This window comes from Eleutherodactylus coqui, chromosome 9, assembly GCF_035609145.1.
Source record: "Eleutherodactylus coqui strain aEleCoq1 chromosome 9, aEleCoq1.hap1, whole genome shotgun sequence".
In the NCBI taxonomy this organism is placed as follows: domain Eukaryota; kingdom Metazoa; phylum Chordata; class Amphibia; order Anura; family Eleutherodactylidae; genus Eleutherodactylus; species Eleutherodactylus coqui.
In genome coordinates, this window is record NC_089845.1 from 63559185 (window position 1) to 63573621 (window position 14437).

Here is a 14437-nt window from a genome sequence, read left to right on the forward strand (position 1 = left end):
CCCCCAACCGCTATGTCTCGCCCACTTTTTAAGTGAGAAGGCCCAGAGTAAAAGTTCAAAAAGTCACAATTTTGGCATATGCCAGTTCTGTACACCAAAAATCTTTCATACAAAAATGATATGTGTGCCTCTATATCTTTATTTAACTTATTACAATAATCACCTTCCCTGCTCCCCTGCTGTTTTGCCGGTGCCTGGTCCCTGCTAGTCTCGATTTCCAGGTGCAGGGAGCTGGCAATGACATCCCCCCCAAAAGACATACGAAATGGAAAGAAGGGGGTGGAGCAAAAATTAAATACAGTTGGAGACCTAGGCAGGGCAAGGTTCCAACTGTTGAGGACGACACCAGGAGGTCAGTGGGAAATGCAGGGACAAGCCACTTTCCCTGCCTATGTCTCCAACTGTATTTAATCCAGCTGAACTGATGAAGAGGTTTTGCCCTGTAGCGCGTTTTCTTGTGCTCGTTGTCATCCAGTTGTTTTTTAATTATTCATATAATTTGTGGAGCGCTGCGCCTGGCCACCAGTCTTTGTTTTTTTGCACTCTTTCATACCCCAAAAAAGGCCATGTGACCTCAGCCAAAGAATAGCTGCAGCGCTCAAGTGTCGAATCCTCATCACTCCTCTCCTGGAAGTTAAGTTCAGTGGGGACCAAATAGTAGAGCAACATCAGCGGCCGGAGAGTAGGGAAGAGAAGTATACATTCCGATACTTTACTACAGCAGGCTGAGCAAGCTTTTGTATGTATGAGGATAACCCCTTGTTAGGTCATCACAATAAAGCAATTGATAGGGCAAATAATAGAGATGAGCGAACGTACGTAAGGACGATTTCGCAATCGAGCACCGCGATTTTCAAGTACTTCACTACTCGGGTGAAAAGTACCCGGGGGCGCTGTGTGGCGGGGCATGGCGTGGTGGAGCGGGGGATAGCAGCGCGGAACAGGGGGGAGCTCTCTCTCTCTGCCTCTCCCCCCCACTCCCCTCTGCAACCCCCCGCTCACCCACAGCGCCCCCGAGTACTTTTCACCCGAGTAGTGAAGTACTCGAAAATCGCGGTGCTCGATTGTGATATCGGCCTTACCGAGTACATTCGCTCATCTCTAGCAAATAACTTTCTGAGCCAGAGTTTATCTTACTGTGTTAATTGTCAGTTTAAACTTTGCTACATCTTTACAACGTTCATTGTTCTACAAAAATCCAGGAAAATGTCAGAGCGGACCTCATGGGTCCCTATTTATTCCCAGCATCTCTAAATTAATTTTTAAGTCATCAACTAACACTTTATAGAGCCATCTGTTATCAGTGATAGTTGAAGGTCATAACTGACTGCACTTCCCTAAGACAATGAATTGTGCTCAGTGTCCAGGATGACCCTCCAAGTATATTCTACAATAATGACATACAAATTCTTTTTATCTGGCTCCCGGCGGTCTAGAAAAGTTGTCGATTTAGTATGCACTCTAAGGCCTCCATCACACAGGCGTTTGCAAAAACGCTGCATTTTTCAATGCTGCATTTACTGCGGTTTTAGCTGCATTTGCATGCGTTTTCAGGAAGCTGAGAAAAAAAAAAAAGCAATACTCATCTAGCTGGCGCCGTCCGGGTCCTTCCCGTTGCTCTCCAGCATTCCTGCGGCTTGCTTGCAGTTGTCAGTGCCAACACAGCATCTTTTGCTGCTAACAGGGATTGAAAACCCTGCCTCCAGCAAGAGATTGCTATGATTGGTTCTCGAGCGCTGGCCCAGCCAATCAGAGCCAGCGCTTGATGAACTATTCACAGCCATTCACTGAACGGGGATCGAAAACCCTGCCTCCAGCAAGAGATTGCTATGATTGGTTATCGAGCGCTGGCTCAGCCAATCAGAGCCTGAACTCGATGCACCAATCAGCGCAATCTCTTGCTGGAGGCGGGGTTTTCAATCCTTGTTACCAGCAAGAGATACTCTGTCGGCACTGACAACTGCAAGCAAGCCTGCAGGAACGCCAGAGAGCAGCGGGAGGGACCTGGATGGCGTCTGCTAGGTGAGTATTGCTTTTTTTCCCCCAACAAAGTGTAGCTAGAGCGTTTAGAGCTGTCAAAAAAGCTATACCAAGATATGCCACGTTTTCAGCAGTGCTGAAAACTCTTCCCATTTATTTCAATGGGCGACGCACAGCGTTTAAAAGACACCCAAGAATAGAACATGCACCACTAAAAAAAAATAATAATAAATTTGCAGCACTGAAAAGCGTTGCGATCGAATGGATCTCTGCGCCAGTGTGAGCGGTCCCATTGAAAACAATGGGAGCATTGTAACGCGATTAGCACGGAGCTGAAAGCGCCTGTGTAAGGGGGGCCTAATAGTCAAATACTTCATTACTGGATGAGTAATTTGTGAGGCTAGAAGATAATATGATTTCTTGTACAATGGAGACCCAGTTGAAAACCCATAGGCTTCTTTCCCATGAGCGTATATCAGCTGGCCATTTTCACGGCCGGCCAATATACGCTGTGCTCTGATGCATTGGATTCCAATGCATCAGATCACATGGCCATATTCTCGTGACGTAAAAACGCCCAGCTGGCCAATATAGTGCCATGGGTTTTTACATCAGGCTCAAAAGATAGTCCTGAAACTATCTTTTGGGTCGGAATACGTTGGCCCCTGCATGGGCTCCTATGGGAGCCCATGGCAATGGCCGGAGGTGGAAGGGAGTTTAGAAGCCATGCTGCTAAACTCCCTCCCTCTGCTCTTCTCCCCGCTCGTTCTTTGCAATGGGATGGGGCAGAGGCAGAGCTAAGCGCCACGCCATCCCGCCTCCTCCTATTGCTGGCTGTGGACAAGGGGGGCATGATGGAGCGGAGCTAGGCTTAGCTTGGCCCCCATCCCTTCCCATTGCAAAGAACGGGCAGGGAGGAGAGCAGAGGTGAGCCTGCGAGGGGGAGGGAGGGAGGGAAAAGGGGTGACGGCAAGGTAGCCTCGGCGTATATGCGCCTGGGCCGATGCTGTCTGAATGGGCGCACAAACATTTGATTTGTGCGCCCGTTCACCAGTTTTAGCTCTCTTATTATAGCGTATATCGGCCAGCTATGAAAACCGCGTCCGATATACGCTCGTGGGAATAAAGGCAGTGACATGCATTTATAAGGACAATCTATAGGCTAATGCTCAGCAAAAAGTGGGAGACAAAAATAATCATTAGCAAGCCTGGAGGCTGTCTATTGAATAATTACAACGAGGAACTGCATTCTGTTAGTAAGCGTTTATGTGAAAATTACTATTTCATTGAACTAAAAAGATTCAGCAATTTTTCTACAGTGTACAAGATGAAATGTAATTTGGGACATAAAGCCGATAATGATACTGTTTATAGCCCCATCTGTTTCAATCCATATTTAATGCCAAGCATGTATTTTTAAAGATCTCTTAACTTTTCCATATAATACTTTTGACAATTAAACTCAGACTTTTATTGCCATTGTGAAAATGAAATATCAGTAGAAACCTAACGCAGCTAATGATCTAAATGTGATTGTTCGCAGGGAGAGAAACAAAGTAATCTTGTAGATATAACTTTTAATGGCTAACAAAATGGAATATAGATAGATATGTGATAGATTGGAATATAGGTAGATAGTGATTAATTTGCACAGAACATGATGAATTGAGGAGTAAATATTTATGTCCACGGGGAAAATCAGGTCGCTGCGGATTCTTTATGGAGAACCCGTAGTGGGTCCCTTCTGCCCCGCGGACATGAGCCTAAAAAATAAGAATAAACTCACCTCTCCGGACGCTGCGGTTCTGCCTTCCTTCCAGGCCGGATCTTCTTTCTTTGGCCCGGCAGATGTTCTCTTCTCGAGTAACTGCTTAGTTATCAGAGCAGGCTCGGATGGGCAGCGGGGGGCAGCGGAGCAGAGCGGGGGGGGGGGGGGGGGAAGAGAGACTCCCCCCGCCCCCCGCAGCCCACTCGAGCCTGCTCGGATCACTAAGCAGTTACTCGAGAAGAGCGATGCTCGCTCTAGTAACTGCCTTACCGAGTAGGCTCGCTCATCTCTAGTAATAATCTATAATGATTTCTATTATTCAAGCTTTTAGATTTTTCATTGACTTGCTTTGTTCTTCTGGATCATAATTTTTGGCCCGGTTACCTAGCAACACTATGCTATAAATTCCCCCCCCCCCCCCCCCCACCCTTATGTTCTTTCAAGGCTTCATAATATAGGTCATTGGAGCTTGGCTAAGTCAACCTCTCATCTTGCCATTTCCGATATACAATATAGGGAAAACTAACTACTTTATGTGTGGTCCAACCTATCAAAAGTCTAAATTGATCTTTGTATAAATCCATGTAAGACAGGATAACAGTCCGAAAACTGTCAGATTAGTACGAGCGGGCACAGCTCCCATGAAAATCAGAGGAAGCGGTTCCTGCAATTAACTGGACACTACACAGGGGTCGGAGCGATCTGCTGCGACTCCATACACTGTTGTGGCTCAGACAGCAGACACCCGAAAAAGCTGATTGGCCAGGGTCCCGAGTAGACCCCAGCCAATCAGCTATTAATGACCTATTCTGAAGATGGGTCATCAATAAAAATTGCCCAAAAATACCTTTTAACAAACATGTTTCCAGTTTTTCAATATTACTGCTGCAGTTAGCCCCAGTCCCCTCTTCATGCATGTGCAATGACCACTGGTAATGGAACTAATCACAGTAGCAAAACTGAAAAGGAGGGCACCAATTTTGTCAACTACACACCGTACGTGCAGAGTGACATCTGTACGGTGAAGCTTTAAAGGCACGAGCGTACCCACATTCTGCTGAAAAGGAAATGACACTTTACCAAGATCGGTGATGAGAATGGGCTCCTGTAGTGGGATTTCCGACACAGACACGTTGGTCTTTCCAGCGCGTACTTTACCAGGCTTGCGTTGCTGTCGTAATTTTCTTAATTCGCATTGTTTAAAATGCGAAGCAATGTGCGTTTTCCTGTGGCCTGAAGTGCGAAACTTTTTATCACAATGGGGACAGGCAAAAGGTCGGACACCTAAAGTTTGATGTAAAAAAAAAAAAAGATAAAAAGGAGCAGATTGAAATTGTAAATATAAACCTGTGCATGTACAGTATATACCACAAATGCACGTATCATACAGAAACGGCATTTAAAAGGTTTTTCCCCACAGCTTAAAATTGCTTCATAGCTACTTTGTCCTACCTGGATGCTGTTGACTATGACATGTGATTACTGCAGCCAATCACTGGCCACAGCAGTGACTTCTCTAGCCAGTGATTGGCTGCAGTGATCACATGTCCTGGTCAGCAGTAACCAGGAAGGACAGAGTGGCTATGAAGCTATTTTAAGTTGTGGAAAACCCCCTTTAATAAGCCAAAAACCAATTATCATCCAGTTACTGAAAATAAAAAAAATGGAAAATTAGGTAAGATTGCCACAGTAGTTCAATAGCTTTAAGAACCACCAAAGACAGCATTAAATCGACGTAAGGTAATGGGTTTTATATTTACGATAATTTTAAGTCTATGAGAAGGTCCTACAAGATACATATTTAGTCTGTACTATAAACCAGCAACACCCATTTAATGATGACTGTCCTTCCATACAGAATTACAATAAAAAAGAAAAAAAGTACTCGACAGTGCAGGAAAAGCGACACCCCAGAAATGAAGAATAAGGTCAGCATTCACTTGTATAGGTTGTGCTGATGTCGCAACCCGTATAAAAGCCGGTAAAGCAGCTGCAGCCCCTCCAAAGGGAACGGACAAGCCGACTTCAGAACTTCATAAAAAAACAGGGAAAAAAGGAGGCGATATGGCTGCTGCCAAGGAGTATCCAGTCCGGGAGTGTAGAAGAGAACTTGATTGGGGAATGCGTTTCTGCGCCGGATTGGTGCTTTCTTCAGAGCACTGGTCTGAAGAAAGCACCAATCCTCCTTGGCAACAGCGTTGTATCACCTACTTCTTTCCCGGCTTATTTCTTGTGTACAGAATGACAGACTCTGTCACTGTGTCTACTGAAGGAGGAAGGGTGTAGATCTGCGATTAGATTGTGAGTGACTGCTGTGATTATTGGGGAAGTGAAAAGGCCTGCAGCGAATAGAAGGGGAGCAGAGGGCACGCTATAACTACTGAAGGTTTAGGGGAGGAAATTTAACTTTTTGCTACTAGAAGGAAGGACACTTCTTAAAACTCTACTAGGGGGCAAACCATCAAGTGAAGTGGTGGCATCTCCCCAGTAGTAGTGCCATTACTTGACATTTTTTTCCCTCCTAACCAAGCTGCATGGACCTGGGCCATAAATGATGGGCTCCTTGAGCTCGCTAAGACTTGCCTGGGCCAGATGTCAAGTTCCATGCTCATGTTAGACTAAAAGTAAAACTCTACAGATGGAACTTATCATAAAAGGGGATAAGAGCTTATGAGGTTTGCATATCTCTCACCCATAATGTCACTGATGGTTTCTTGATGGATTTAGCCTTACACTCATATAGGGGGGGTCCTTATTTCTTGGCCTGCTCTGTTCATATCTCCTGTTTTTTTCTGACCACACAAAGTAAAATGACCCCCATTCAGTGAAAAATTGAAGCCGTGGACACCGAACAATTAAGGTTTACGCAACCAGAATTTGATAAATATATATTGTGGAGCTATTCATATCACGCAGAGCATGATTTTATACACGACACCTTAATATAAGGATCTGCTGACAGATCTAAGCTATTTTGCTTTCATATCATGCTGTTTGACAGACTAATAGCATACTCTGAATGCAGCTTAAATAACGTTTTCTTCTCTACCGCCGTTGACATTATAATTCCATCAATCCTGCGGTCTGTGGCCAAGAGGAACGGTTTGAGAGTTTTCACCACAATTTGTAGTAGTCCTCATCGCTACATCATATCCATACATACATCGCTTCTGAAAATCTGTTAAAGGGTGTGTGTGCTGATGGAGGTCAACCGGTCTGGTATGTGCTTAGCAGATGGCAGCAGTGTGCTGCATGTCCAACAGCTCATAGCAGGGCAAATAACCCTTCAGGGTCCGAAGGCCACCCTACCATACTGTTCACTTTAATGTAGTGTATATTACAAACTAAGAGCACATTCAACATTCACCTAAATAGGATCCTCTAGATCTATATGATGTCAGTTGACCTCAATGGAAGAGTAATGTGGCCATGCCCTGTGACCTGTGCATATAGGCGTATAATAATGTGTATATATCATATATAAAAAAATACTATACATACTCTCGTTTTTGTTAAAAAAAAAAAAAAAAAGATTGCGCACCTAGAAGAAAAAGTTGTTTTGCTACAAAACTTGGCATGTAGTCACATCTCAGGCAGATATGATTAGATTTGTAAGTGATTAGATGAACGGTTTTGCCACCTGAGGTCCGAAAAGTGGTTCCACCTCCGGTCTATAAAAAAAGCTCTCAGAGGCGACTTCTGCATGTGTAGAGCTTGCTGACCAAGCGATTTTCCACATAGGATAGAACATGCTGCGATCCCCCCTCACGGGCGGAAAATTGCAGTACAGATTATGCCTCGCCGTCGCTAGGCCATAACACGGATCTGCACTGATTACATTACAGATGGGTCACGGGGTGCACACTTCCATTTACGTCAATGGAAGCCGCACAGAATCACAGCATGGTGCGATTTCTCCTCCGCAAGTGGGAAAAAAAGAGGGGGAAAAAAAACCGCAATTAATTTCCGCTCGTGTAGAGAAAATTGCGTTTTGCCGTAGCATGCTAAATGTGGTATTTGCTGCGGAATCTGGAGGTGCACGCCCTCTCTGACGCCGTAATGTGCAAATCCGCCCGTGTGCAGGCGGCCTAACACCTGTCACATCTACAGTCTTACGTTCCAGTGAGCTTCAATACACACACATATATACATATCTTCTCTCTTACGTAGGATTTCAGATTAGGGTGCATTCACACTTCAGTTGGGGGCTATCAGTATTAGAATTCTGTCTCTCTCCTGTTTTTGGAGCAGAGAAACATTATTTAATACACAAACATTTCTGCTTTCTTCCCCAGTGTTTTCAATGCGTGTTAAAAAACAGAAAGCTTTCAGTTTGCTACTGCTCCATTAGGTTTACATTTCTTTAACTGGATGTGGCAGGTGGGCCTACATACTTTGATCAACATGCAAGAACCTTGCACTTTCATGTGGGTAGTATAAACAACAGTTGTGCGATTGTATTCCGATATTTAATGTGTATGAGTGCTTAGGCGTGTGTTCCTGTTATGGTAATTGGTGCAGTCCTGGCTTATGTGCGCCTTCAAATTTAATTTATTTGTTGGAAGTGCTGGCTTTTGTTTTTTGTATCCACTAATTCTAATATCAGCCCCAACCATTTAAGTATATAAATGACTGGCCAAATCCTTTGGCTATATTAGCAGGGTTTTCACCCCAAATATATTTATCAACTATCCACACCACAAATGATTAATGCTTGATTGCTGAGAGCCCCCTGGCTGAGACCCTTAGTAAGCATTAGACCTGGATAGAGTGAATGGAGTAACAGTTGTGCTTACGCTCTACTCAAATCTCTTTGGAATCGATGGAAGCAGGACATTGCTCAGACAGGCAATTTCCAATGTTAATACTGGTCACTCCTTAAAGCATACCTAACGTTTCTGAAGAAGCTGCCAAGTGTATACATGAGCAATAACGCTATTTCTAGCCATTGTATGGTATTTTTCACCAATTTTTCCTTCTACAGGCTATATCTCTACTTTTCAGTTCTTGTTAGTGGGTAGAAACTGCTGTTATGCTGTGTTCTGTACACTGTACATGTATAAACAGAATATTCTGCTCTATGTAGCGCACACACACACACACACACAAAAAAAAATTGCATATAGGAGGACTCTAGAGAAGTACTGAACAGCATAGAGGCAATTCCAGTAGCTGTAATAGTAAATAACTCACCATTAGCTCCAGCAGCCACATCTCTGCTTCTCTTCCTCCTCCTCCCCCCTCAATAGACTTTGCAGCATGAGTCATCACCCTCCTCTACTTCCTTGTTATCCTTCTTATTATCTCTGTTACTAAAGCTGGACAACAGGCAGTGGTCAGCAAATTAGGAGGAAGGGAATTACTGTAATTCCCTTTTAAGGAACACCAACAGTGGAAAAGCCAAAAAAAAATCCTGTCCTTATTTCCTCTTTTGTTTTGATCCTATTTTGTCTCATTACAATTAAAACTGAGAAATATACAAAGAACTCTTCGCCATGTCTCCCAAGAGCTTGGCCATGTTCCCCCTCATTCTTCTCACTGTGCCAAATCAGACTATAAGATAACCAGCTGCAGCAAGTTTCTCCATTCTCTGCAGCAGGACTAAAGGCTGGTAAAGCCCTGCCCCCTGGCTAAACCTGCCCTCAACCATTCCTTATTCTATGTTGTAGTTGCTGGCTGTGTTATACAGCGAACTCCCACCTCGAACACCATTGACTAGAGATAATATCAATCCTAGCTGTTTAACTACCCCAATGCCACAGTCGCTATTGACACACGCTGTCACCCACCCGATCATTCCTCATCCCCCAACAGGATTGTGGAGCGCCAAGCACCTGTCATGGCAGCTCAGTGTGTATCAACCTGGGGGTTGCACGCTCTCTGGGATCGCAATCTTCTTTCAGGATGGTTGGCACCACACATAAAGGCTCAGGACCAGATTACTTCAAATTCTGGCCTCCAATAATTTTATTTCACATACAGCAAACACGTACTGGAACATATGATTTAAGGGTTTCCAAACTGCAGGGTCCCTGTGACTAACCCCCGCCCAAGGTGTCTAGAGGCATCCTACTCTGTCAGACACATGACGGCCCCTAGTCTGATTGGTGCAGGACCTAAGGCTATCAGTTCCTGCCGCTGCTACCGTGGCCTAGAATTCTGGCTATCAGCCAACTTCCCGTCCCCCATCCGGAGTATGGCAGGAACTGATACATTTACTTTCTGCTACACCCACAGGTGTTGCGTCTCATTTCTAGTGCACAGAATGCCTGTTTATAGCCCCCTGCAGGCCATTCTGTGTACTACCCTTCTACAATACAATATACACACACATACATATATACCCATGCACACACATGCATGCAGTATAAACTTGGAATATTAAAAATGTAAACAAATGTTCCATGTGTCATGAATAAAAATCATAATTAGCATTGCAGCATATAAAAAAAAGTCTGAACTATTGGAATATCATGTGTGGGAGATTCAGCTCAGGTAGAGCGCGAGGTTGCAATGTGAGCGGCAGTCAGAGACCACAACAGCATATAAAGTCCATACAGGCTTGGCCTCTGTTTATTAGAAAGCGTAAAAATAAACAAAATACAGCCTAAACTTCAGGCATAAAACAAAATCCTGCTTATCCAGCACTTTCTATACAGAGTCCGCCCCTGACTATACGGACGGCTCGCTGCAGCCGCATGAAAACCACGTGCTTGTACAAAAGACCAGTTTGTCTCTTGGGTAGGGATAAGATGTCTCATGAGACCAGCAGCGACCGGCATCATCCCTGTCTGCATAGCTGCAGACTTTATGGACTGGGTTAAGTACCCAGCCTCTACACCTGGGGAGCTTGCCTTCCCCTAATAAGACCTGGAGTGGAGAGGGTGGAATGGACAGCCTCACTACCAAGCCTGCCATCCATTCCAAAAAAAACAGGCCAAACATGTTTTAAAACATCTACAGCAACTACTCTTGCTGGAGATCCTGGTTTTTCCTCGTGTCATGCAGTGAGACACGAACTCCCTTTATATCCACTGTGCGTAACATCTGAATCGAGGTGGAACATACTGACCGTCCATTATTAACCCCTTCAGTGTCTTACACGTTATATATTCCACATGGGATCCCCATTTAACCCCTTCATTACGCGGCCCTTTTTTTTCCATTTTCGTTTTTTCCTTCCCCCTTACAAAAATCATAACTTCTTTATTTATCCATCGACGTCGCTGTATGAGGGCTTGTTTTTTGGAGGATGAGTTGTATTTTTCAATGGTGCTATTTAATGTACCATATAATGTACTGAAAAACTTTTAAAAATTCTAAGTGGAGTAAAATGAAAAAAAAACAAAAACAAAAAAACATTCCTCCATCTTTCAGTGCGTCTTGTTTCTATGGCGCACAAACTGCAACAAAAATGACAAAATAACTTTATTCTATGGGTCAGTACGCTTACTACGATACCAAACTTGTATAGTTTTTTTTTTTTACTGTACTACTCTTTTTTTTCAAAGACATTTAATTTTTTTCAATTATTTTCTGCGGTCATCTTGTGCGCACAATAACTTTATTTTTCCGTCGACGTAGTTGAGCGAGGGCTCATTTTTTGCGGGATGTCCTGTAGTTTCCATTAGTACCAATTCGGAATACGTACGACTTTTTGATCACTTTTTATTGCGTTTTTTCTGGGAGACCGGGTGACTGAAAAAGTGCATTTCTGGCGTTTTTTTTTTTTTTCGATCGACGTTCACCGCGTGGGGTAAATAATGTGCTACTTTGATAGATTGGACTTTTACGGACGTGGTGATACCAAATATGTATTTTTATTTTATTATTTAGACTTTTTAATTATAAATATGGCGAAGGGGGGGGTGATTTAAAAACTTTTACATTTTTTTTTTTTTTTACAATTAAAAAAACTTTTTTCAACTTTACTTTTAAGTCCCCCTGGGAGACTACAATATGAGATACTTTGATCACTTCTGCAGTATGACGTAATGCTATAGCATTACATCATACTGCATTCTGACAGGCAGCCTATCAAGCCACCCCACGGGGATGGCTTGATAGGCAGTCTCTCAAGGCAGCCCTGGGGCCTTTTTAGAAGGCCCCCAACAGCCATGACATCTGCACGGGACCTCCGAAGAACAGCATTCGGGGGCTTTAAATGCCGCTGTCATTTAAAGGGTTAATACGCGGGTGTCAGCTGTAGTAAACAGCTGACGCCCGCACTGTATACAGAGAGGTCGCCCCGCAACCTCTCCGCATACATACCCCGATGCTCCAGGACGTAAATGTACGTCCTGGAGCGGGAAGGGGTTAAAAAAAAAATTGGTTCTCAAATGCATTTTTATCAAAAACTCTATCGTACTGAAAAATGGTACTAATACTGACTGTTCGCCATGCAAGGAGAAGCTTTACACAGATCCATCTGTTAAAGTTATAAGCCTCTGAATATGGTGACACAAAGCAATTTCTTTTTTTAAGTAGTAACACTGATCAAAAACTATGCAAATTGTGTTTTGGTGTAATTGTACTGAAATACAGCATAAAAATTATTTTTAATGCCATAAAAAATAAGCCCCCCCCCCCCCCACCCCACCCCGAAAATGGCAGAATTGTGGTTTTATTTCCAATTTCACCCTACAGATAACTTTTTCATGCGACTCCCAGTATGTTACACGATACATTAAATAGTTACATTAACAAATAAAGCTCGGCTCGCAAACAGATTAAGCTCCTATGCCGCCAAAGAAAAAAAAGAGAAATGGCTGCAGTGAAAAGGGTCAGAAAAAACATAAGCGGTTGGCCACTTACCAGTGTGCAGACGGATGTGAACCTTTAAACTTCCGGAGGTAGAAAAGCACTTCATGCAGAATTCACACTTAAAAGCCTTAATGCCCGTGTGAGTCTTTATATGAGCAGTGAGGGTGCTCTTCACAGCAAATGCCCTAAAGCACTGCATACACTTAAATGGCTTCTCATGAGTGTGTATTCGAATGTGTCGCACCAAGTCACTGGGCTTCTTAAATTCTTTTTCACAGTATGTACAAACATGCCATCGGACTCCACTTTCCTCTCGAACAGAACCTGAAACTAATTATTGTTGAAAAGAGGTTAATTACAAATTTGTCAGAGAAGTCTATGTATCAGTCAAAAGAATGAGACTCAACAATAGTCACTAATTCAAACTAAAGGGGTTGTACCACAATTGCAAGTTATTCCCTATCCATAGGATAAGGGGAAAACTTGCTGATCAATGAGGGGCTCATCGCTGGGACGCCCACCAATCTCGAGAACAGGAGTCTCGCGTCCCGCTCGCCTGTCATTGTGAATGGGGGGCAACCAGCGCTCCATACAGCCTCCTCCTCATTTCAAGGGGTTCAGAGAGGACATAGGACCCCTGTTCTCGTGATCTGTGAGGGCCTCACTAGTTAGACCCCCACTGATCAGCGAGTTATCACCTATCCGGTTGATAGGAATAACCTGCAATTGTGGTTCAACCCCTGTGAATAGGTGCTAAAAGTCAATCTTGGTACAACTCCTTCAAGGAGGAGATACAGGCTAAAGGATTTTTTTTTTTTTTTTACATGGGACGATTGTCCTATGCTTAAAGCACTCTACAATCATTCCGGCGAATATCACTCCTGTGAACAGAGGCGGAGCGGGATGGAGATCGCTTCCAGCCACCTGCCTCCATTCACAGTAAACAGGTAGTAGTTCATAGATATACAACTGCCTGTTTACACTGGCTGACAATTCCGGCGATTATCACTCCTGTGAAAGGAGGCGGTCGGTCGGAAGCAATCTCCAACCCGCTCCGCCTCCATTCTCAGTAAACAGGCAGTAGATCATAGATATACAACTGCCTGTTTACACTGGCTGCCCATGGTTTGACTTTTACGCCTCATTTGTCGATCAGTCACTGGCAGAGTTTATACTGAACGATTATTCAGTTTTGCACGATCCAGAGAGAATCTGAATAATAAATCGTTCTGGGTAACAGGGCCCTAAGTGTTAAAAAGCATGTAATGATGGAAGGTCCAGTTGCAAACTGGTATATGTGTATTCAGCCTTATAGAGAAGAAGAAGAAAGTTTCACAACATTTCCATTATACAGTGAGAAAGCTTCACAAGCTGCATTCTTTCTCGTATAACTCAATGCTCGGGGTACGCGGTTTCAGTAAATTGACTGGAATTGCCGAGTCCTAGAAAACTCCTTTAAAGCTGGAATCACACATTTCCTAATCATTCTACAGAAGCACAGATATAAATGGGTTAAGTCCCCTAGGTACAATCAAACAGAGACAGGTTAATAAGCAATAATTAGCTTCATTATCATTTAGCATGCTCCAATAAAGGTTGGGCTGAGAGAGAGACACATTGTATTTTAATTTTCTCTAGGTGGCTATTACATCTACTAGGCTCTACCAGGCGTATTAGTGAATTACGTTCCCCATCATACAAGATACCTTATGGGGGTTTGCCTCATACTATGCACCATGCAGGGTTTATGCCCATGGTTATTTCTCAGGCCAATATCAACCAAGAGATTTACCTGTCCGTTTTTCTTCTGGATCCACAACACGAGAATCGGCAAAAGTGGCACACTCTGCATGTTAGAAGAGGTGCCAATCTACATTTCCAGAACCCATTCATGTAGAAATTCAGAGGTCTTTTTTTTTTACAATA

At 43.6% G+C, this 14437-nt stretch overlaps 1 protein-coding gene across 5 annotated transcripts in view; it reads right to left on the bottom strand.

The window, feature by feature from the left end:
* ZNF236 (zinc finger protein 236) overlaps positions 1-14437 on the bottom strand; it is a 150865-nt gene that overhangs the window by 98217 nt on the left and 38211 nt on the right. For all 5 annotated transcript variants that reach the window (XR_010786710.1, XR_010786712.1, XR_010786711.1 and 2 more), the window contains exons 11-12: positions 12563-12841; positions 4829-5032 (exon numbers count right to left, since the gene is read on the bottom strand). Coding sequence is in view for 2 of the 5 variants with exons in the window: in XM_066579479.1 (XP_066435576.1) it covers positions 4829-5032; positions 12563-12841 (483 nt within the window). In the remaining 3 variants the exon portion in view is untranslated. The remainder of the gene's footprint in view (positions 1-4828; positions 5033-12562; positions 12842-14437) is intronic.